General features: G+C 35.4%; 1 protein-coding gene across 4 annotated transcripts; it reads left to right on the top strand.

The window, feature by feature from the left end:
• The first annotated feature begins 5,632 nt into the window (after positions 1-5,632).
• On the top strand, positions 5,633-22,778 carry LOC109212965 (ribosomal RNA small subunit methyltransferase B). 4 transcript variants are annotated; one of them, XM_019376706.1, is made up of 18 exons: positions 5,634-5,942; positions 7,108-7,164; positions 7,319-7,473; positions 7,629-7,742; positions 8,885-8,950; positions 9,670-9,753; positions 9,831-9,917; positions 10,377-10,468; positions 10,557-10,617; positions 12,311-12,370; positions 12,977-13,037; positions 13,624-13,731; positions 14,568-14,686; positions 14,763-14,834; positions 15,033-15,118; positions 20,834-20,930; positions 21,682-21,990; positions 22,182-22,778. In XM_019376706.1, the coding sequence occupies exons 1-17, from the start codon at positions 5,768-5,770 to the stop codon at positions 21,811-21,813; spliced, it is 1,626 nt and encodes a 541-aa protein (XP_019232251.1). In that variant the 5' UTR covers positions 5,634-5,767; the 3' UTR covers positions 21,814-21,990; positions 22,182-22,778. The 4 variants fall into 4 exon arrangements, with proteins under 4 accessions (XP_019232253.1, XP_019232251.1, XP_019232250.1 ...); XM_019376705.1 differs by having other exon boundaries at positions 7,102-7,164; XM_019376707.1 differs by lacking the exon at positions 8,885-8,950 and having other exon boundaries at positions 7,102-7,164.
• Positions 22,779-23,332: the final 554 nt, after the last annotated feature.

Raw genomic sequence — 23,332 nt, 5'->3', positions numbered from 1 at the left:
TCTACATAAAATAGTCAAAAACTCCATTGGAGATACATCTTTCTAGACTCTGAAAAGTTAATATGGAGACATAAAGACAGTAGGAAAGGAGGGTAAAATATTTCATTAACTAGTTCCATTAGTCTATAATCTTTATCTCTAACCAATTTTTATTATTATTTCATTTTAAAAAAATAAAGACAACTAAAACCCTTCTTCCTTCAACGTTTACTTTGGCAAAGTAGCAAGTATCCGTTGACTCTGCGACGTCGGTTGAGACTTTTTGGACTGCTTATAGACCTTTATTAGTCTTGATTTTATTTAAATTTTTAAATTTTGAACATCTTTTTGCCACGAAATCGTAATCACTATGTTTTCAAATAGTTGAACGCCAGACTATATTGTAACTGATATTATTTTCATATTTACGTTAAAGATAATGGTGCCCCCGCAATGTTTAAATCCTGAGTCCGCCTCTGGTCTGAATGATCAACATAGCAATGCAATTGCCAGACAAAAAAAGAAGAAGAAAGAAAAGGAACACGTATAAATAGAGAAAAAAATACCTTCTATGGGCGTGTTTGGTATGAAGGGAAATGTTTTCCCTGGAAAATTTTTCCTGAAAAGTAAGTGGTTTTATTACGTATATTTTAGTGTTTGGTAAGTAAGGAGAAAATATTTTCCAAGAATACTTATATACAATCTAGGCATATACTATGTGTGTGGATGGTGGGGTGGGGTTGGGGGGGGGGGGTCGGGATGGAAACGATGGAGTGAGGGGTGGGGAATGGGAGTAAGGGGCGGGGGATGGGGTGGGATGTTGGGAATGGAGAGGAGACAACCAGCATGAGATGCCACTTATCGACTATGTTGCTCGGACTTTCAAAAGTTGATGTTGCACCTGTGTTGGATCCTTCAAAAATACACTACAAGAAGCTCAAAAAGAGAGAAGGAACCCATGAACTTCCTGTGATGCAGGACTTAAAGTTTATGAGTTCCTACAGTGATCTCAAGTTAATAATTGGATTCACAATGAAATATTTATAGATCTTTAATAAATCTTACAAGTCTGGACAAAAACTACTGGGTTCCTGAAAACCCGCATTATAGCCTCTAGATCCGCCACTGCTTCAATTCCTATGATTAGTGAATATTAAGTGCCTTGCAGAATCTATATCTGTTTAATTTGGATGCAATGTCCTAATTAAGAATCCAATCAAGACTAAAGCTACGGAGATGTTGATATTCGGCTTAAAATATGTATATTTATATGCATATTGCCTCGCATTCTACTCATGTTTCGTAAATTTCGAAATGTGTAATGTAATGATTTATGCTAATATGTGGTATTTTTATGTATAGGAATCATTCGGCAATTTGGGAAGAAGGTGCGCGAATTGAAACAAAAAGGGGAAGAAAAGGAAAAAAGCCACAGTGTAGAGCCACAGGCAGCGTGGGGCGCTATCTGTGGCGCACAAAATAGAATCTCCCAAACGGCCAGAGACAGGGCTAGCGCCCCACGCTACCTTGGGCGCTAGCGACGCGAATCTGTCCTAGTTCCCCTGGACTCTATTATTTCGACCCCAAGATGCCCCAAACTCATATAAAAGCAAACTTAAACCTATTATGGAGGGGGAATGCAACTTTGAGAGAGAAACACAAGTACGAAACACTCGTGAGCACGGAATTCATCAATTCTTCTATTCTTCTATTCTTCTTCTAGTATTTATAGCTTTTATGTTTGAAAATAATATTTTGATGATTGTTATGAACATGAGTGGCTAAGAACCTTATTATTCTAGGGTTATGGGTCGTTCTTGACTATTGTAAATTGATGGTTGATTGTTTTGCTTGATTTTATCATATTAATTTGTTATTCAATCTTGCACTTAATTATTCTATTGTGTAGCTAATAATAGAGTACTATCTACGAATTTATAGTTGAACTCGAAAGTGGGAACTATAAATTGCATATAAGATTGAATAGAATAAGTTCTTGAATCCGGACATCGAAGAATTGATTCACGATTAGGATAGACATATTCTAGTTGCCTTACTTAGTTATTTTTGCAGGAAATATACATGTGTTAGTGTCAAGTTTGATTCTATAGATATATAGTCTTAGGTTGGCTTGAATAGGCGAGCGAAGCGTCAAAAGAACTTCGCGAGCAAAATAAACCCTTCTAATCAACAAATTAGATAAGTCAAATGATTACATCAACCCGAAAAACGCAATAGGATAGACGATAATCTCATAACCCTGGAATATCCCCATCTCATTGAATTCTTTCTAAGTGTTTGTTTTCTCTACTTGGGATCTTATTTTCTTGCTTGCTAATTAGTCATAGTAATTTAATTATAAAAATCACAATCATCTTTTTCACACTCACTTGAGCATTAAAGATATAAATAGCTTAGATTGAAAAATAACTGATCATAAATCCTCGTGGGAACGATACTTTATTATCACTTTATTACTTTTCGACCACTTGCGTGTGGGTTTGGACCAACCGATGCTCGTCTTCTAACGGGAGAAAAAGTTATTACATAGATGCGGGTCCCTAGTTCCAGTTATCGCAAAGTGTGCAGTATAGGAAAGGAAGGCAGAAGAGTGTCAAGCTGACAGGTTTGCATGTTATGTAGTTTCTATCTTATAAATTCAATCACTCTTTCTCATACATTTTTTGATACTGCAGTACTACTGAAAAGAGGATATGCAACAAAAGAGCTGCTGAAGTGTTTGAGCCTGATAACAAATGCCCTACAGGAAGAATTTGAATCTAGGAATCATAGTAGAGATCGAGAGAAGATCTAAAACATAGACAACTAGCTCTTTTTGGGTAAGCTATTCATTTCTTTCTTTCATTTTTGTTTTCATGTCTTAGTTACTCTGCTCTTTTGTATTTGTTGATCTTTCAACAAAGTTTTCCATTTTACTTTGATGTTTTGATTTGACATTTTGCGCTTTTCCCCCCATTCATTTACTATATTTGTACCCAGCCACATTATATGCATGGAGATTCATTTAAAGCCTCAATTCTCATGCAACTAAATATCCGCATTTCCTCGGATCTAGGAATTCTCAGGCTACATTATCTGGATCTCACCCTAAAGGGTGAACGGCAAAATTGAGGAGAAGTAGTTGAACAACTTGGATGCAATGTGAGACCATTCTATGGTTTGTCCATAAAATACTGATAAAGATGGTTTCCGAAGGGGCCCGAGTGTACTGATTTTTGTTGTAGTGGTTGCGCGTTATGGTACAAATAATATAAGAAGAAGTTGAAACTTTCATTTCCTCCGTCTGTTTTAAGCTGTTGCCAACTTCCATGATGTACATTTTCTTATTCTAGCTTTGTTCAACTAACTAATGAGGAGAAGATCAGTTGGTTGATCAAATGTTCGGATTTTATGTGTACACATTTAAATTTAAAGTTTTCTGGGGGAGTTGCTCCTACTTGTGAATTTCTGTGTGCTCGAGCTTGAGTTGGAGCACAACAATGGAGAATTTAGGGCTAGCGACCCAATGAGAGGATGAATGTTCTAGAAAGATGATTTTTGCATATGAATGAAGCAGAAAATGATTTTATTCCTCTGTAAAATGAATCTACACGTGTATATATATATCCACTAACAAAATTATCATTCAAATAATTTTCATTCCAATATGCCATCTCAACATAAGAAAAGAAAATACTAACTAAATAAATAAATTAAAAACATGAACAAAAATCAACTAAAAGCTAAATTTAGATAAACAATCAATAATTAAGTCCCCGGCAACGGCGCCAAAAACTTGTTGGTTCCCCAAGTACACGCAAGTATACGTGGCCGTCAAGTAATATAATGACTCGAAAGTCGGATGTCGAACCCACAGAGACTTAGATTAACCTTTAACTAAGCAAACTAAAATCAATTTAATGTCCAGGATAATCAAAAGTTTGATTTTTCTATTACTACTACTATTGCGAAATTTAAACACGTAACCAAGGGAGACATAGATTCTAGGGTTGTGGTCGGTTTATCAATCCTATTAAGTTCGTAACTACACCTGTTAATCCAAATTATCTATGATTGCTAGTTGACCGGATCGTTTATATAAATAGTATGTTCCCACAATCCTATCCGTCTATCCACAATATATCAACTCTATATTCATATACTCTTGAATCTATCATGAACGAATATAATACGATATTCAACTAAGCAAGACTGTTAGGTATATTCCTATCCTAACCGCGAAATCTTTTCCCGATCCATGGGTTCAGAAACAAGCTCTCTCTAATTCTACTCTAATCTAAATACGGCTTTCCCAAGCATAGCATATATAGTAAATAGAACTCAACTGCTAGCCAAACAATTAAGCAATTATGCACAGAATTAGAGAAACAACCAAAGATGATAACTCGAATTAACGGTAATATAATTAATAAACTTCAATATTCATGACAACCACAACTCTAGAACGCAAAGTTTAGCTCCACATAGACCTGGTAGCAAAACAACAATTCATCCAAAGAAACATAAGATTACTAAGTTTGATGGAAGAAAGATGGAATCTGATGAATTCCGGCCTCCACGGCGGTTCTGTGCTCTCTCTTGGTCCAAAGTCTGTCTCCAAAACATCCTCCTCCCCGAAAAAGTGAGTTTAAAGACTATTTATATGGGCTAGGGTTAGCATGGGGTGAAATAATACAAGCCCACTTCGAAATAGCCTTTTTAAGTTAGCTCGTTCTCTCTCTCTTTTTCTTTTTCTTCTAGGTCTCTTGTGCACTTCCATGCCTTTTGCTATACTCCGTTGTTTTTTTACAAGCTTTTCCTCTGTAGCTCGTGCACTCTCTTGTGTGCACGCGAGAGTGAACGAGCAAAGTCCTTCTTTTGTCTTTTGGTCCCGAATCAACTTCTTTTGCTCAAATTTCGTTCAACTTGCTCCTACACATAAGAATGCACGTAATAAGCATAATTCACTATAAAAACTCATGTAACCTAGCATAACCACACAAGTTATGAGATGAAAGTACACCGAAAAATATATATTTTTAGCCGTTTATCAGGGTTCATAGTTCGATTTGGATCGTTTTCTCCTGAAAGAAAGTAAACCAATTAAGTCGAGTTGTTAAATATTGGAACCAATTAAACCCAGTTTTATAATTCGATTTTTGTCGGTTTTTTGTTTTTATTTAAATTTTTGATGGATTTTTTAAATACGAGATATATACTGATAAAACGCATATTCCAGTGTCGATATTCCTACGTACATAATACTATCAAATTAATTATTCTTTAAGATAAATATGTCATTTATCAAGATATCATGATAATAATTGATTTAAATAGATAAATATACGTAACTTAAGGACTCAATTATAGACAAGTTATTTATAACGTGAAATAGATTCTTGGACTTAATAAAATAAAGACTACAATTCAAACTAGAAAATGCAAATCACTAGATTACCATAAAGGCAAAGAATTAGTACAAACCAAGAGTGCAAACTAGTAATATATACCGTAAAATTCTACAATATATATACACACACATATTTACATCATATATATAAAAATCTTCTTAAATTCCATAATAAGTCAATTATTCATACAAATAGAAATGGGGAGTATTTTATAGTAATTCATTATTCATTTATCATGCTCATAACAATACATTACAGTAACTAAATCCACAAGTCACTAGTTCGTTAAAGGCGTGGCTTATCAAAAAGAGAGATGAGTACAAATAGTCACTGAAGTATCCACAGACTATTCGGTTCAATTTTTGTTACAGTAAACAATGATGCAAACATCCAATTCTCCGGCGTCTTCCTTCAGACATACAATTATGCCTTCACTGCCCCAATTGCTTTCGGGCCGGATACTCCATTTTGCAAAGCTCTCTGCAACTTCTTCTTATGAGTCCCATTCCGCTAAACAAGTCAAATTTCCAAAGAAAATCAGCCGAAAAACAGGTAAGTAGCATCTTCATTCCAGCACTAACAGTTGGGTAGTTGACAGAAAAACTGGCAAAACTGTATAAGTAGAAAAACAAAAAGAAAATGCTTTCATTTGCCTAATTGATGTATCAGTAAAAAAATATAAAGACTTCTAGTACTTTTTAAAAAAAAATTCTTTATTCTATATAATATTGGCATGGGATGAGTTTAAAGACAAATTACCAGCTATGTCCATTTATAAGTAGCTCATTACAAAAATTGGCCAATTGATAAAATATTACTAATATTAGCCAATTAGCTATTTGTAGCAAAAAAATATCAAATTTTTGCTTTGTTTTGAGTGGGTGTTATTAGAATAGATTGGGCACAACTTAAGGAGCTTGAATCTCAGTTTTGGGATGATTTGGTGAAGTTTTGAGGTGGTTTGAATTGAAAATTCGAAGTAAAAGCTGAATATGAAAAAAATGAGATGTGTATCACACTATGTATCATTTGTGTATCACACATGTATCATATTTGTATCAATTGTGTATCACATGTATACCTGTGTGTGAGATACATGCGTGATACATGTTTGATACATGTGTCGCAGAAGACTTTTTTGAACTCCATTTAATTACGAATTTTGATACAAAACCAGTCCAAATCACCTCCAATCTTCCTCAAATTTTGTATATTGGCTTATCTATATATTTTCAATGAATTTCAACTATACCCATTGAAAAAGTTCCTTTTTTGTTTAGATTTTTGGAATATTGTATAGATTTTTGTATTTCATCACCTTATTTGCTACCCCGTCCATGAAATTTCCTTTCCGTCTTGTATCTAATGTTGCTAATCACGCTTAAAAATATGGAAGGTGATTTTTGCATGTGATTCTTTGAGAGAAAGAACCCTATTATTTGGTTTTTCAATTTTTGTTAGGCTAGTTTTGGTAAGTCTATGACTAATGGCTAGAGGTTGGTAAGTTGAGATTTATTTGGGACATTTGTGTAAGTTTCCCGAGTTTAAATGAAGTCACATGATCAGTGAGGATTCATATAGCCAACCCCAACTTTTGGGATTTCGGCGTAGTTATTGTTCTTGTTGTAGTGTGTCTATCTAAGTTAATTCCTTAAGGCTAACTTCAAGTTCTGCCCCTTTTCTGGATTTACTCGGGAATTTTTATGTCAAGATTCAGGCAGTCCTCCAAGGAATACACAGAAGCTGAATTTGGAAGTTTCTCCTCATAGAGCTGGTAAGCCACTGTAATTTCAACTTTTTAATTTGCTTATCGGATTGTAAAGTTGATTCCGTTTTGCATTTAATTGACATTTTCTTACTAGTGTTAAGAAATTTGTTCAGTTGCTGTTTATTTGTTCTTATTTTCATGTCACGTGTCTATTTTACAGTGTCTGCGGTGAGATTAATGCGCATAGAGCTGGGTGGTGCATTTGCTGATCTTCTGAATGAGCAAGGGAAGGGTTCAGGGGAGAATGAAATGGGATATGTTGAAAGAACTCTTGGATTTCACACTCGTCACTTAGAAGACAGAGATTTAAGACTGGTTTATTTCTCTCTTGGCCATTTCTTTACTACCATGTCATTGATTGTCTTCTAATTCACTTATGAATTTTCACATTTTTTTTCTAAAGATTCTCTTTCCCATCACAATATCAGATCACTTGTACTTATGGTTTTCTTGAAATATTTATGTTGTAGGTCACAGAGATTGTTGGAGGTACCATTCGCTGGAGAAGATATCTTGATCACTTGATTCTTTCTTTATGCCATGATGAGAGTACATTCAGAAGCATGGAACCTCTTCTATTGCAGGTATATTTGCTACTCCCTCCGGTCCAAAATAAGTGATTTTTCCAGATTTCAAGAATGAATTAATTATTTTTTTCCTACATTGTCCTTGGAGTAAATAATGTTGGAATATGTGTTAGGAGTGTTTATGTGAGATAGTAAAGGTTAATATGGTCAATTCTATTGCTAATTAATGCTAAAAGGTAGATTTCTTAATCTGTGTGAAAACATCCAAAAAATCACTTATTTTGGACCGGAGGGAGTACTGTTTTTGGGTTCTTTCCTGTTAGAGCATCCAGTAGAATATATTTTGTTGCCATGGTTTAAGTATTGGAGAACCTCTTAAATAGCATCTATTTGATTTAAATTATTAAGTACCAAAACTAAAGGAGTAGTCATAAATTTCTTTTTCAACAAAGTTATTTCATCGATGGTTTAATTCTTGGAGAATCCTCTAAAATAGCATCCATGTGAAATTAATTATTAAAACTAAAGAGGAAAAGAGGAGCACTATGGAGTTCCTTTATGAAACAAGGTTATCTTGGCAAATATGCCTTTTAAGAAATTTATGAGTTGTATCAACCACCTAGAACAAAAATTAATGTGAATGAATGATGATGATAGAATGCAATCTTTGACTTACAATACGCCTTCTTAATCTAAACAATGGTTAGTATACATGTTGGCTGATGAGGTTCTGTCAAGCATAATGTACTTGCGAGATTTAGAATGTCATTATGCCCGAATGGTTTATTTCGTGTGGCATTGGTAGGTCATAGTCAATATGGCTATCACTCCAATGGAGTATACATTACCGGAGCATTTATTTTCTATTTAGAAATACATAGTGATAAGCTTTAAAATCTAAATAACATATGAGGCAAATAGGTGTATGCTCAATGCTAAAGAAAGCACATCTCAGAGGCTGAAATGCTAATGCAATATGGTGGTCTATCCTATTAATTGGTGAATATTGTTTGAGTTAAGCACTTCATCTGTATGGGCACTGCAGTGCTTGACATTGATAAGACTACTTGGGAAATTAAATGTGTTGGACCTGAGTTCTCTCTTTTCTTCCCTTCTGCGTTATGTCTTTTTAACCTTTGAATTTTGCTAGGTCATTTATAATCCCTCTCAACTGACTTTTGCTTTGAAAATGTTGTTAGATTCTTCGAATTGGTTTCTATGAGATCACCAAGTTAGATATGCCACCATATGCTGTTGTAGACGAGGTACATTTAGCTCATTATTTTGGTCTACAATAGCTGTTCTATTTTGATTTAGTTATTCTGATGAAGCTAATTTGACGTCTGTCAAGAAAGATGGATGTGAATTTATATTCTGGGGAACCTAGAAACGAAGCTGATGGTATAACTACTTACCACCTTTGAGCTTGCATGGAGCCTTGTCACAATTTTGGAGGAAGTGAGGGAAAAGAAAAGGAAAAAAAGATGCTTGGTGATAGGTGAGGAGTTGTTCTAGTGGCAAGAGCACTCCACTTTCAATCAAGAGGTTGGATGTTTGAGTCGCAAGAGGATCAAATTGGAAAAAGACCACCATTGACCCCTGGGCTGGGGGGTGGTGGGGTTTCCGTGGGATGGGGGTCTACCATGAAAAAAGGAAATAATACGATGGTTGATATTTGGTTGTCTTGCCTCAATCTATGCTAGAGACAAACTACTATGCAGCTTAGACCTGCATTTTTGTATTTAAATTGAATATCGGGTGCTACATTAGGAGATGACTCATGAGTAAAGTTCACATTTCAGTAGCATCCATTTGACATCCTAGAATGGAAAAGGATAAATACAGAGCATATCATGTTCACTTCATATCTTTTGAAAATAAACATTATCTCTTTTTGTTTCATTTTGATAAGTGAGATGAACATTCTTTATGCAAAGTAATGTAAGCATACTTCTTTTTTTCGGATGTTAAAATCTAACTGCAGAATGTAAAGCTCGCTAAGGTTGCTCTTAGGCCTGGTGCCGGTAACTTGGTTAATGGGATTCTTAGGAAACTAATTGTCCTTAAGGTATGTATTATTCCACCAGCACATAGGATCTAACAATATCTACTGGTTCCCTGACATTTATTTTTTCATGTCTGCAGGAGAGTGATTCCCTTCCGGCAGTAAAAGTGGACGGTGATGATCGTCAGCAAGCACGTGGTCTTGCCACTCTTTACTCTCATCCAGTTGTACGTTTGAACTGTTTCTTTTTTAATCTTTTGTCTTAGAAGATCCAAGTCTGATATTTTAGCAAAATGTCCTGTACATCCATGGTTGTGTCAAATAAATTTTATAAATTCGTGTTTGGAAGTTTCAGTGTTTCAATGATGTATATTTCTTCATCCATACGGTGAGTTCTGTCATTGATTCATAACTCTGGTTGGAGATAAAATGATGCTTGGGTTTAATCATATGGATTTGGTTTAAGTTCTAGCGAGTTTGTTTAAGAACTTACCAAAATGACCCTCATTTTGTTGCATGGTTTGGATATTTTTCATGAGACGTCTATTATATGGTCCTCTTATCACAAATCTTTTTCCTCTATGCTTTAGAACATCACAGATTATAGTATTATAAGCATAGTCATATGACTATCTTTTCACATATCTTAATCTTTCTTCTATGCATTCCTTTACCATGTTTCCTAGTGGATGGTAAGAAGATGGACTAAGTATTTTGGACGGGACGAAGCTATTAAGCTTATGACATGGAATAACAGCTCTCCCAGTTTCAGTCTACGGTATATGATGAAGCTTTCTTTCCTCTTTTACCCGTTCTCTGGATGATAGTGTGACACTTTTTGTGTTCGTATCGTTTAACAAAACTAGGGCAAATACCGGGAAAGGTTTGACAGGGGCTGATCTGGTCTCAAGGCTTAAAATTTTGAAGGTAATATTTAGATGCATTTCATTCCATACTGATAACAAAATTTAGGATCACTTCTGGACTCTTTGTCTCTCTATCTTTGGTAATATACCTTACGGAAAAGGGCCAAATATACCCCTGTACAATGAGAAAAGGTTTAAATATACCCTTGATACTTTGGGTCCAAATATACCTCTACCGTTATACTATTGGTTTAAATATACCCCTCTTCCGTTAAGTTTGTCCAAAGTGGACATCCAATCCTACGTGGCACTGACATTTGATGAGGTGGATGCCACATGGCATGCCACCTCAGCGTCCCTAACCTATTTTACCCCTCCCTTCTATTTTTTTTTTCCACCACTTAAATTTTTTTCTCCTCCACTACCATTATCGCCATTACTGTCACCATAAACAATATTGTATTCAAAGTTTAGTCTTTTTATATATATGTTTGTTTCTCCACTCATGTTCACATCAGATTCAATATAATTACACTGCTAGCTGCTTTGAAAATTTAAAAATTGACCTGCCATTTCAAAGTCATGGAGAAGGAAGTCAATCGCTAGCTCTTTTGATGTTTTTGGAGTATTGCAACAAAATCCAAAATAACAATAAAATATTATTGCAAAAATTCTGTTAAAAAAAAGGTACCAAAAACAGTGTCATTTATGTACCAAAAACAACATTTTAGCAGAGGATTCTTGGTTGTTATTTCCTTCTTGGCTTCTGAGTTTTTGAATCCCCGAGTCCACTGCTTTCTTGTACGAGTCCGCCGCTACTCCACTTGGAAATATCTTCCTACTGTAATTTCACGATAAAAAATAACGAAATAAATAAATAAATAAACAATAAACTATCACTATCACCGCCAAGAACATAACATATACACACACAATCATTAACTACACCACTACACAATAAAGAGATTCAAAATTGAACATTTACAGTTCATATATTTTGTTTAAAGATGTTACGAACCTGTGATCATAGATGTTGTAACGGGCATTACTGTAATCAGAGAAGCAAGTACGGAGTTTAGAGTGAAGGGCAAGTTCCCCGACAGGAGAGTTCCACCATTACTCCGTCCAATTCCTCCTTCCTTATTCTGCCACTTATCTTATCAGACGCTTCCAATATCACCATTAGAGTGAAATTCAATATCGTCCATGGTGGCGGTTATGGTGGGAATGGTGGCAGAGAGGAAGAAAATTTAAGTGGTGGAAAAACAAAGAGAGGGGAGGGGTAAAATGGGTTAGGGGCGCTAAGGTGGCATGCCACATGGCATCCACCTCTTCAAATGTCGGATGTCCACTTTGGACAAACTTAACGGAAGAGAGGTATATTTTAACCAATAGTATAACGGTAGGGGTATATTGGGACCCAAAGTATAATGAAGGGTATATTTAAATCTTTTCTCATTGTACAAGGATATATTTGGCCATTTACCATATACCTTACTCAGAAGCCAAAATATTGAATGTCTAGTTGACCAAAGAGAGTTCAATAGATATCATTCATTGGTGGTTAAGAATTTTAGAACTCTGAATAGAAGTCCATCATACCAGAGTCTTCTTCTGCCTTTTTTTTAATAACAAAATAGGATGAGTGTCCTAGACACTACTTGAGACCATCATATTTTCTGAATTGTTCTGCAAGATTCTGCATTTGTTTCGTGTATTACAATGGCTCATTCATTTCCTTTCTTGAACTTTAGGTTCCACATGAGCCTTCTCTATACTTGGATGATTTTGTTCGTATTAAAACTGGAATGCAGGTATGACTTCAACAAGGTTCTTAAGATCCTCAAACAGTCTTTACTATAAGGCCATCTTTATGCCATTGATGTAGATTTTTTCTATTTTGATAGGTCACTTCAGTAGTGATCGATAATTAGTTACTTATAAAGAAGAAACCAGAATGCGTGTTCCTTTACTTTTTAGCTCTCAAAATTACCGCAGAGACTTGATTTAAAGTTAGTGTCAACTGTTGAAATGTGAGTGATAGGGCCCTTCATCTCTAACAAAGATGTTGGGGTTTGAGCCACCAGAAGAGCAAATTGGGAAAAGGGCCACCATTGACTCCTGAATAGAGGAGTTTATCGGGTGGGGTTTACCATATCAAAGAAATAGAAAAGGTAGTCTCAACTGTTTCCACTATGGTACTGATTCTGGTTATGGACAAATTCAGCTGGAAGAAATGGATGAGATGAAGTCACATACTTAATGTAGAATTTTAGATGACACCAAATAATGTCGATTGGAAGTGTTGTCATATATTTTTATGTCATTTTAAAACTTGAATTGGTCTTTAATTCTTAGTTTCATATGTGCATTTTATGTATTTTGCAGCTCAATTGACTTTTTAAGGTCTCTTCTTTCAGAATGTTATACAGGCTGGGTTACTAAAAGAAGGCTTCTGTGCAGTCCAGGATGAAAGTGCCGGTAATCGCCTCACAGAACTCAAAATGTGGAGTATGTGGACTTGTAGTAAATGTGTAGTTGAGTATGTTACAAGAGATTCCTTCTTTCATTTTCAGTTATCCCTTGAACCTTGGCTTGATATACAACTATTCCTTTAGCGGGCAGGGGGAGTAGTTCCAATTTAAGAAAGCTTTGACAGCACAGAGTTGTTTTCATATGCTTTCCTAGTCAACACGATTAAGGAAGGAGAGTTCAGCTTCTTTTGGATATCTTGGACCATTCACATATCATCGCGAAGAAAAAGAAAATTCCATCCTTACTTCCCATTTGTTCATAATTTGCTATGATGATTTGCTTCATTTGATCCACACTCTTTGTCAGAGTGTCTCCCCTTCCTTTTACAAGTTATATACTGTGGAAACTAATGTCCACTTGCTTGAAAATTGGATTGGTATTTTGTTGGTCATTGACTTGTATCTCATATTCCAAATTCGATGGCCTCATTGTGATAATGCATTTGTTTATACTCGAGTTTGAAACCTGTACAAATATCATAAATGGTGAAAAAGGATGTGTATCATTCCCCTAATAACCCTAATTACTGCAGGATTAGTAGTCTCTATTGTTGATCCTCAACCTGGTGAGAGCATTATTGATTGTTGTGCTGCTCCAGGAGGGAAAACCTTGTTCATGGCTTCCCGCTTGAATGGCCAAGGTAACCTTCATACAAACCTTGCTCATCATAGCTGACAGATGAAAGCTTTTAGAGATGAAATTACATGGAAAAATATTGTCCTATTACATATTTTGGGAGCTAACTAAAGGCAAGATCTTCTGACAGGAGCATAGCACATGCAGAATTTAAATTTGTGTATTCAGTAATGAAATAAAACGTAGGTGAGGATGCCTGTCCTGGAAAAGTAGATTATGGTGTCTGCTATACAAACACCATATTTCCTTGTGCATTGCTAATTACATTTATTAATTGTTGGTGCCGAAAAGTAACTTTTGCTGGCAATGCTTTTCTTTTCTTCAGTATTTTCATCTTAGCTTTTTTTTACTCTTGTATTTTTCAAACCTGTTTTGAAAACACTTTTCTTGAGCCGATGGTCTATCGGAAACAACCTCTTTACCTCACACAAGGTAGGAGTAAGGTTTGAGTACATCCCACCCTCCCCAGACCCCACTTGTGGGATCGCATTTGGGTATTATGTTGTTGCTGTTGCCTAAAAGTAACTCAATCAAAAGTTACCAGGTTCGTTGCTTTGTAATATCTATTTTTCTCTTTCGAGAGTTTCAGAATCAAGATGGCTCGTCATATTTTTTTGTTTTACAACTGGATAAAGCCTTTTTTTTTTTTAACTATTGATCATTGGTGACTTAACCTTGTTAAAGCATTGCATGTTTTCAGCAATTTCAATGGTGGATTATGTAAATAGTTATATGCATAGTGCTTGGCCAGCAATTCTGGTCATTAACCTTTTCTTATGTATGAAAGTTATGTTTGTTGACTCTTTAATGCAACACTCCAGTGCTTTACTTGTTTGTCAGGTACATTATTTGCCGTTGACATAAATGAAGGTCGGTTGCGGATACTCAAAGAGACAGCCAAATTACACCAAGTTATTGATGTTATCAGTACTATCCATGCTGATCTTCGAACTTTTTCTGTAAGAACTTGCAAGTTGTAAAAAAAACATGGTATATTAGTTTCCAACTGCTAATCCCTGGTTTAACTTTTGGCAGACCGATAAGGTCGTAGAATGGGATAAAGTCTTGCTGGATGCACCTTGTTCAGGGCTGGGTGTTCTTTCTAAGGTATTTTCATTCTAGAGATGTGTGCAATTTTTATTGTTCGATGTAAGCTTGCATGGGTGCTAGAAGTTTTGGTCCTTTATTCCTCTTCGTCTTATGTCACGTTTGTTATTCTTGCTTCTGTTGTTTCATCTTTCTTTAAACCATAGGTAGTAGTAGCTGGGACTTTTGAAATGTATATTTCCTCTTTGTTTGCAAAAGCGAGCAGATTTGCGTTGGAATAGGAAACAGGAAGATATGGAGCAGCTTAAACATTTACAGGATGAACTTCTCGATTCAGCTTCCAGGTAAAACCATAGTTCTTAATTCATAAACTAAGTGCAATCTTGACCTTAATTGTTGCTGCCAATATTGAGTAGCTTTTTCCTAGTAATGTTGGTGACTGGTGAGGATAATGCAAGTTCAGAAGTGGATCAAAATAAGGCGCATATCTTTATAAACATTTCTCCTACTGAGTACAAGAGAGTTGGAAAATGAGATATACAAGCTGGGTTGATGTTAATTGTGTTAGTAGACTGTATTTGTAAAATAATTCTGGAAATATAAATGAATATAAACAGAAATGAACATAAACAGAAATGACATAAAACCAATTCGAACCCACTGAATTCACAGTGTTTCCTTAAGGAATTTAATCCCCTCCTAGTACCTAAGGTTATGGATTATTTCCTCCCAAGATAGAACGAATTACACACTGGTGTAGTGGTACTTCAAACCCCAGCGTTTCAGCGAACACAAAGTTCGGTAGCAAATCACACTTACTTTTTGCTTTGTTTGATGCTAAAAGTATGCAGAAGAAGGAGAAGAAACTCAGAAAATCGTAGTGAAATTCTGAGCAGAATAGTGTTGTATTTATAGCCAAAGTTGGGCTGAAATCTGAAGAGGTGCAACTCTTCCGAATGGCTGTTTATGCAAAACGCCCACAGCATAAATGCCATTACATAAATGGCCATTTACTCAACAATAAAGAGGGAAAATTGAAGAGGGTAGTTACTTTTCTGTTACCAAAACAGAAAAATGGATTGGATTTAATATTAATAGTTAATATTAATATTCTGTTATTAAAACAAATATTTAATAACATTTCTGTTAATATTTTACTATTAACAAATAAATTTGGTCCAAAAAGTTAATCAATCAATCGATCATTTGACCAAATCCAAATCCAAATCCGAATCCGAAGCCGAAGCCGAAGCCGAAGTCAAAGCCGTAGCCGTAGCCGAAGCCGAAGCCGAGCCGGGCGAGCGACGACGACGACGGCGCGAGGCTTGCCTTCTTCTCAACTCTTTAAGAGCTAGAAGAAGAGCAATTGCTTATATACCCATAAAAAACCTCTTCCTCTTCCAATATGGGACAATGCCCATTTGCCAGGGGGGAACTTAAAATTTCACTCAAAAATTTCATTTCCCTCCATTTCCCATTCACCCTCTTTTAAGTATTTAATATATTAATTAAATACATCCAAAACCCAACAATCCCCCACATGCATGGGGAATGGCTATATCACGGAAGTATGCATGAAAAACTGTGTGATTCGCAAGTAAGGATTAATTGCATCTGGATAAGTAGGTTTCCCTTTGAACTTTCCTTAGTGAACTTATGTCAGATATACTCGATCAATCGGTAGATTTGATATCTTTGAACCGTCGAACTTTAATGTATACTTAGACAACCACAAGTCACACAACCAACCCTTAACCGTCTTTGGTTCTCATTATTGTGTTCGTTTCAGCCATGAACACCGCCTGGTTTCATAAGTGCGTAGAGAACTGGCCTTACAATGTTCTCCTTGAAGCGGCTAACACTTCACACTTACATAGGTGATTCCTAAACGTGTCATCCCGTAGATACACTATTTGATATACCCCGTATCAAATTTAGAAATCATTAAAAAGCCTTAATGCTTTATCCTTGGTACTGAACATTGTCTCATCACGAGAATGGACCAAAAGTTTAGTTGACAATGTTGAACCGTCATAAATGACTTTGTTTGATCTCCTNTCCCCCCTTGAATGTCTATTCAACAGATAATGTGCGTCGTTAAAACCTTAACTAAAATAAAACCCAGTGGGAAAAAAATTCTAGAGAAGGAAAAAGAGTACACATATCTAACAATACGCCTTTTGGTTGCCTCGCAAAAAACTCTACAAAGAAAACCCAGTGGGACAAAACCTTGTAAGGGAAATAGTGCAACGCGCATTAACTCCCCCTGACGAGAGCATCAATTCACATCCTTGAGCCTTCGCATCCCAATCTTGTGCACTAGCTTCTTGAAGGTTGACATCGGCAAAGATTCGGTGAATAAATCCGCCATATTAACTCCAATGAATATGTTGCACCTTGAAAATCCTCGCTATCACTTTATCATACTTATAGTGATAGAAAGATATCTTTGTGCACAAGTTGCACTTAGGATGTGGTCATTCGTGACCAAAAAATTCTCCAAGAATTGCATATGCTATCAGCATTTTAAATCGTTCATGGATTGCCATATAAGTATAATCAATAAGCCATATAAATAGATTTTAGATTTGCATCAAGTTTTCATGTCATGCCAGACATATAAGATACATAAAGGTGATAGCACACACCATTATCTTTATATTGTTAAGTGTTTGAACTGCAGGTCCAAAACTACTTGTCTTTCATATGAAACCAAATTCTACTTGAATTGTTTCTCCAGAGTTAAGATCCTCATATATATTTAGTGCTATTAATCAATGTCGCCGACAAACATTTTATATCGGTTCCAACCTCCTTATTTTTCATAAAGACATAATATAGAGATCTCTTCATTCATATATTCAGGTATCTGAATCTCTCATGAGATTTTATGAAGTGTTATGTCATGTGATCTTCTAGATCACTTGCCTCCTTTATTATGATCATTTTGATCATTTGCTCATTTTCTTTCTCAAGAAGTTTATTTGAAACCGATTGTCTATACGCTTTAAGCTTACCATAGACTTTGTCCTTCTAGGACTTAATAGGAGCATTTGCAATGAGAATATAGTTACTTTCTTTGGGTCAGCAAATGCGTCTGGCATGCTTTGCAATATATTTCAAAGGAATTATCTTTTATGAACTTCAAGTTCATATTATCTTATTCGAGGATCTAGATGTGCACATGATAATTCATTACACGTAACTTTTTCTCAACTGTTTATCTTGTCTCCCCTCATGTTAGAAAAACTAACTTGCTTCCTCAATTTTGAAAATCCATCTTTGTGCGTTATGGTGTTAATAAAAAATATACACCGCACATCAATAATTATAAGATGAAATTATTTGGTTCCTGACCCCAAACCACTTGTGAGGGGAGAAAATAATATACTTTCTTATATAACGTATATCAAACTGATATTCAAAATTTTGTTCTCATAAGTAATTGTTTAGCTATTAAGTGGAGGCACTCAATAATCATTTTTCTAAACCAACTGTGATGTAAACCAACTTATCAAGATGAATTATCTTGAATAAAAAATCTGGAAATTATGCTCTAAATCAAATTATTGAGCAAGTTACCTCGCAAACACCATGTTGCGGGTTAATAATAATCGCACATGTAACCTTCTCATAGATGCATCTTATGTGGTATACATGGAAGGTGAATGGGCCCATATTCACCTTTGATATTTCCAGCATTCATGGGATTTTATCCCAATTTTAGTTGATCTATTAATTACTGAGAACAAGCAATATAAGAGAATTCGTAAAGAACTTTCTAGTTCTTTAATATTTACCCATGTGAATTCTCTATTATTTTTGCATATCATACTTAAATTGATATGGATATACCAATTATGCCAACTGAATAAATTATCAATATTGATAAACTTCAGATTTACACCATGACGTGTGCAATTATCAATAAACCACAAGCTTATTATGATATGGGTTTTTATATCAATAAACATTCATTTTATTGTGGTATTCTTTTATTTGTGTAGTATAAAATAAAGAATCAAGCGGATAACTTTTCACATACATATTACCCCGCTACAAGTTGTAGTAATAGAAGATATTAAATCTTTCCTTTATTTATAGTCTCAATATAATCAATCGCTTTCGCGTATACTTTGAAAACTGAATAAGTTTCTTTGAGACTTACTACAACACACAATACCCTATTGGTAATCAATTGTGTTTTTTTTTTCAAAATAATATAATTGGCTTGCAGAGTTCTCAATTAATTTTGTACTACCACATATTCATCAACATCCATGTGGTGAATATCTCTTTTAAAAAGAGAAAGTTATACCATTATGATTATGGTCAAAATTATATACAAGATATGTTTCTTGCATCAATGTTATTCTTTAAGAATCACATTACCAAAATATTTTGGCGTACAATAGGTACGTGACCAATGACCATTCATGCCATAATAATGATATTATTTTCTTATTTTCTCTCAAACCTCATTCTAGAGGTGAGTGTGGTATATTCACTACCACTAGCACGTTCATATTCTTACAAGAATGAATACGTATTCATAAATCACGTGTTGTCACATTCAAATCATGAATGGACCATAATCATCTATATGTTTTGCAAAATCGCATGTCAAATCGATGACAAGTATTACTTTCACAAAGTGAAGGATTACTTTGAGAATCCTTATTGTTCTCATTACCACAATGATGACGATTATAATTTTGTCTATTGCCACGTCCACATCCATTGATACATTCATAGTAATAATTTTGTCTTCTTTCAGACTTATCACATACTGCTATCATATTCTCTTAAGGGAATGAGAATAGAGCAAATTCAGTGGGACGGGTTTTCAATAGTTTGCCCAAATCATACATGAATTTGATCATGGCAAGGCATAGAAATTTTACCACTTCAGGTGGTTGTAATTTCTTACAAACTCCATTAGAGTTATTGTTAGTAGACTGTATTTGTAAAATAATTCTGGAAATATAAATGAATATAAAGAGAAATGAACATAAACAGAAATGACATAAAACCAATTCGAGCCCACTGAATTCACAGTGTTTCCTTAAGGAATTTAATCCCCTCCTAGTACCCAAGGTTATGGATTATTTCCTCCCAGGATAGAACGAATTACACACTGGTGTAGTGGTACTTCAAACCCCAGTGTTTCAGCGAACACAAAGTTCGGTAGCAAATTACACTTACTTTTTGCTTTGTTTGATGCTAAAAGTATGCAGAAGAAGGAGAAGAAACTCAGAAAATCGTAGTGAAATTCTAAGCAGAATAGTGTTGTATTTATAGCCAAAGTTGGACTGAAATCTGAAGAGGTGCAACTCTTCAGAATGGCTGTTTATGCAAAACGCCCACAGCATAAATGCCATTACATAAATGGCCATTTACTCAACAATAAAGAGGGAAAATAAAGAGGGAAAATTGAAGAGGGTAGTTACTTTTCTGTTACCAAAACAGAAAAACGGATTGGATTTAATATTAATATTCTGTTATTAAAACAAATATTTAATAACATTTCTGTTAATATTTTACTATTAACAAATAAATTTGGTCCAAAAAGTTAATCAATCAATCATTTGACCAAATCCGAAGCCGAAGCCGAAGCCGAAGCCGAAGCCGAGCCGAGCGAGCGATGACGACGACGGCGCGAGGCTTGCCTTCTTCTCAACTCTTTAAGAGCTAGAAGAAGAGCAATTGCTTATATACCCATAAAAAATCTCTTCCTCTTCCAATATGGGACACTGCCCATTTGCCGAGGGGAACTTAAAATTTCACTCAAAAATTTCATTTCCCTCCATTTCCCATTCACCCTCCTTTAAGTATTTAATATATTAATTAAATACATCCAAAACCCAACAAATTGTAACTCAATTTGCCTGTTTTATTAAGTCAAAGCTGGTTAAGTTTCTTACTGCAACTACATGTATTTACAATCTGAAATGCCTCTTGGTTATATGCATTATGATTGAGGACTAGCTTTACACATTAACATATGAGGTTCTGTTTTTTGTTTCCTTTTCCTTTATGCTTTTGTTCTGCATCTGCAGGTTGGTGAAGCCAGGTGGAGTTCTAATATACAGCACATGTTCCATTGACCCTGAAGAAAATGAGGAAAGAATTGAAGCTTTTCTTCTAAGGCATCCAGTAAGAATTTTGACTGGAAATTGCTTTATCTCTTATCTTTAAAGTTGGTTCTTTCATAACAATCAGATATTGCACATATATCATGCTCAAAACCCATTTCAGGCAATAAGGAGTGAGGATTTTGCTTCCTATTGAGGCTGTGCTAAATGAGACTATATGCTTTATATAGAAAGCACAGGCCTATTGTTGTCAAATAATTCTCACCCAATAGAAGACGGATGAAATTCCAAAATTTAAAAAAAAAAAAATGAGAGAAGAAACTGGAGTTTCAGAAATCATTTTTTGAGAGATTGCTGGTATAAACCCTCTCATCTTGTCTTCATATATCTTCTTTTTCATAATTTGGGCATCTTATTCTGGAATTCTCATGCCTAAATTGATTGTCCCACGTCTTCTCTCTGGTTTACTGATAAATTGGTCTTCTTCTCGAGGGACCAGATTGCTCACCCTTGTCATGACAATAATAGAGCGACGTACTTATCGAAGAAACAAATAGAACCAAATATGTGTTTAAAAGTTCAACTAGCAGGGCTAACTTCGATAGTTCTGTCTATTATTTTAATCGTCAACATTATTCCTGACCTTGCAGGGCTAAAGTTGATAGTGCTGTATTTTATTGTAATTAAAAGCATTATTCCATCTTCTTCTGTTTAAGGGTGGGGGAGGGGGCTGGTTTTCGAGTTGCTATTCCTGTAACAGAAAAGTTGAATGTCGCACATCGCTCTAACCGTCTCCATCTTTTTCCTTGCAGGAATTCGACATTGATCCTGTGAACAGATATGTACCGGAGGATTTTGTCACTACACGAGGTTTCTACTTGTCTAATCCTGTGAAGCATGAACTTGATGGAGCTTTTGCAGCTCGTCTGGTTAGATCTCAATAAATCCAGAATGAGTGGAGCATGTTTCAGTTTTCACAAACTCTTAGTATGTCGTCTAAAAGTATCTTCAGGAGCTGCAGACAATCAAAGTGCCGCTTTTATGCCTTTCCTTCTCTGATCATAACTTTTGGGCTCTTTCAGCATAAGAGTTCAGAGCATCACTCGTCATATATTTCTCAGGTAGCACTGGCCATCAGTTTGATATTTATGAGCTCCTGCTTGACTTAGTTCTTTTGTAAAACATGCGCGTGTCAAATAAATCACATTGTTGAATTGTGTGATCAACTAATTTAGAAGCTTAAGCTGCTAGAAAGAGCATACTTTTATTTACTTAATTATGTTAGTTATATTTTTCCCTTCAATATTTTCAGGCTGGTGACGCAAAGCCTTAGATGCGAGATTTTAATCCAGTCTCAGGGTTTGAGATCTCAAAGGCCATCATGTGGTACAACAATCATAGAAGTTAAAAGCATACTGTGGCAAGATGAAATATATTTTGTATGGCATTACAGTGGCCGGGTGCTGAAAGATGGCATGCAGAGATGGCACGCTGTATTGCTCTCATCCACAAGAATCTGAGGTGGGAAAACATCTCGAATGACTGCTAGGTGAATTCTGAGGTGTTTTCTTCGTCTCTTTGCAAAAACCTCGCTGTGTATGGTGTCTGTCTTCTGCCAAGGGGAAGACTCACAAAGGAGACTGATGTGGCCCCTCAATTACTAAATGTGAACAGGCAGGGTTGTCCAAGTGATAAAAATTTGGCGGCTTAAGTATTGAATTTGGGAATCAGACATTGTAGGTTGAACTGTATTTTGAGTCAGATAATCTTTGTCCGTCCGATTATATAATGTGAAGGTTCCCACTTCCCACTTTAGCGAACGAGACATTTCTGAATAATATTTTTCTTCTAATGATAATGATTGATGCGTATGAACTATGAAGTATGAACCAAAACTCTTTTCTGTTTATTCTAGTGTCATTAAGATTTCAGAATATTACAATAGTATTTCTCCCTTGTTTTTTTCCAACGTTTTTAAAATGGGTCTCGGGGAAACATACTGGCCTCTAGTGATGCACAAAGGAGCTCGCAAAACAACTCACATGCCAGCTAGGAGGCCATGTCATAAGCAAGAGATATTTGCTGATCAAGAATTTGGGGGAAAAGTTAGTTATGTTAGTTGAAGAGTGAGGTGCTGTGCAATGTAGTCAAGTTAGTGCCGGTTAGAAGAACAGTTGTAAAACAAGTAGTTGTGGGTGTATATTCACACGTAAGTTACTATTCCTATTCCCAAGTTATCTCTATCGGTCCCATAGTTTTCTTATTTATGAAAGATATACTTTTTTTTATATACTAAATACTTTTTTAAAAATTCAACAAATACAGATACATCTTTTATTAATATCAGAAAATTTATTATAATATCAAAAAATTTTGGGCCCCTTAGATGTGGGGCCTCAAGCAAGCAGTTGCTTGAGTGGTTTTACCATTGAGCCGGCCCTGTCCATTTAATTTTTCGACTCC

Source organism: Nicotiana attenuata, unplaced genomic scaffold (genome assembly GCF_001879085.1).
Source record: "Nicotiana attenuata strain UT unplaced genomic scaffold, NIATTr2, whole genome shotgun sequence".
Classification (NCBI taxonomy): Eukaryota; Viridiplantae; Streptophyta; class Magnoliopsida; order Solanales; family Solanaceae; genus Nicotiana; species Nicotiana attenuata.
The sequence above is the reverse complement of the archived record's forward strand: the minus strand, read 5'-3'. Positions and strand labels throughout refer to the sequence as shown.

Coding starts and splice junctions, on each gene's coding strand:
- LOC109212965 (XM_019376705.1), top strand. CDS start 5,768: ATGATGCAAACATCCAATTCTCCGGCGTCTTCCTTCAGACATACAATT. Junction 7,474..7,628: donor AAGACAGAGATTTAAGACTG/GTTTATTTCTCT, acceptor TTTATGTTGTAG/GTCACAGAGATTGTTGGAGG. Junction 14,835..15,032: donor GGCTGGGTGTTCTTTCTAAG/GTATTTTCATTC, acceptor TGTTTGCAAAAG/CGAGCAGATTTGCGTTGGAA.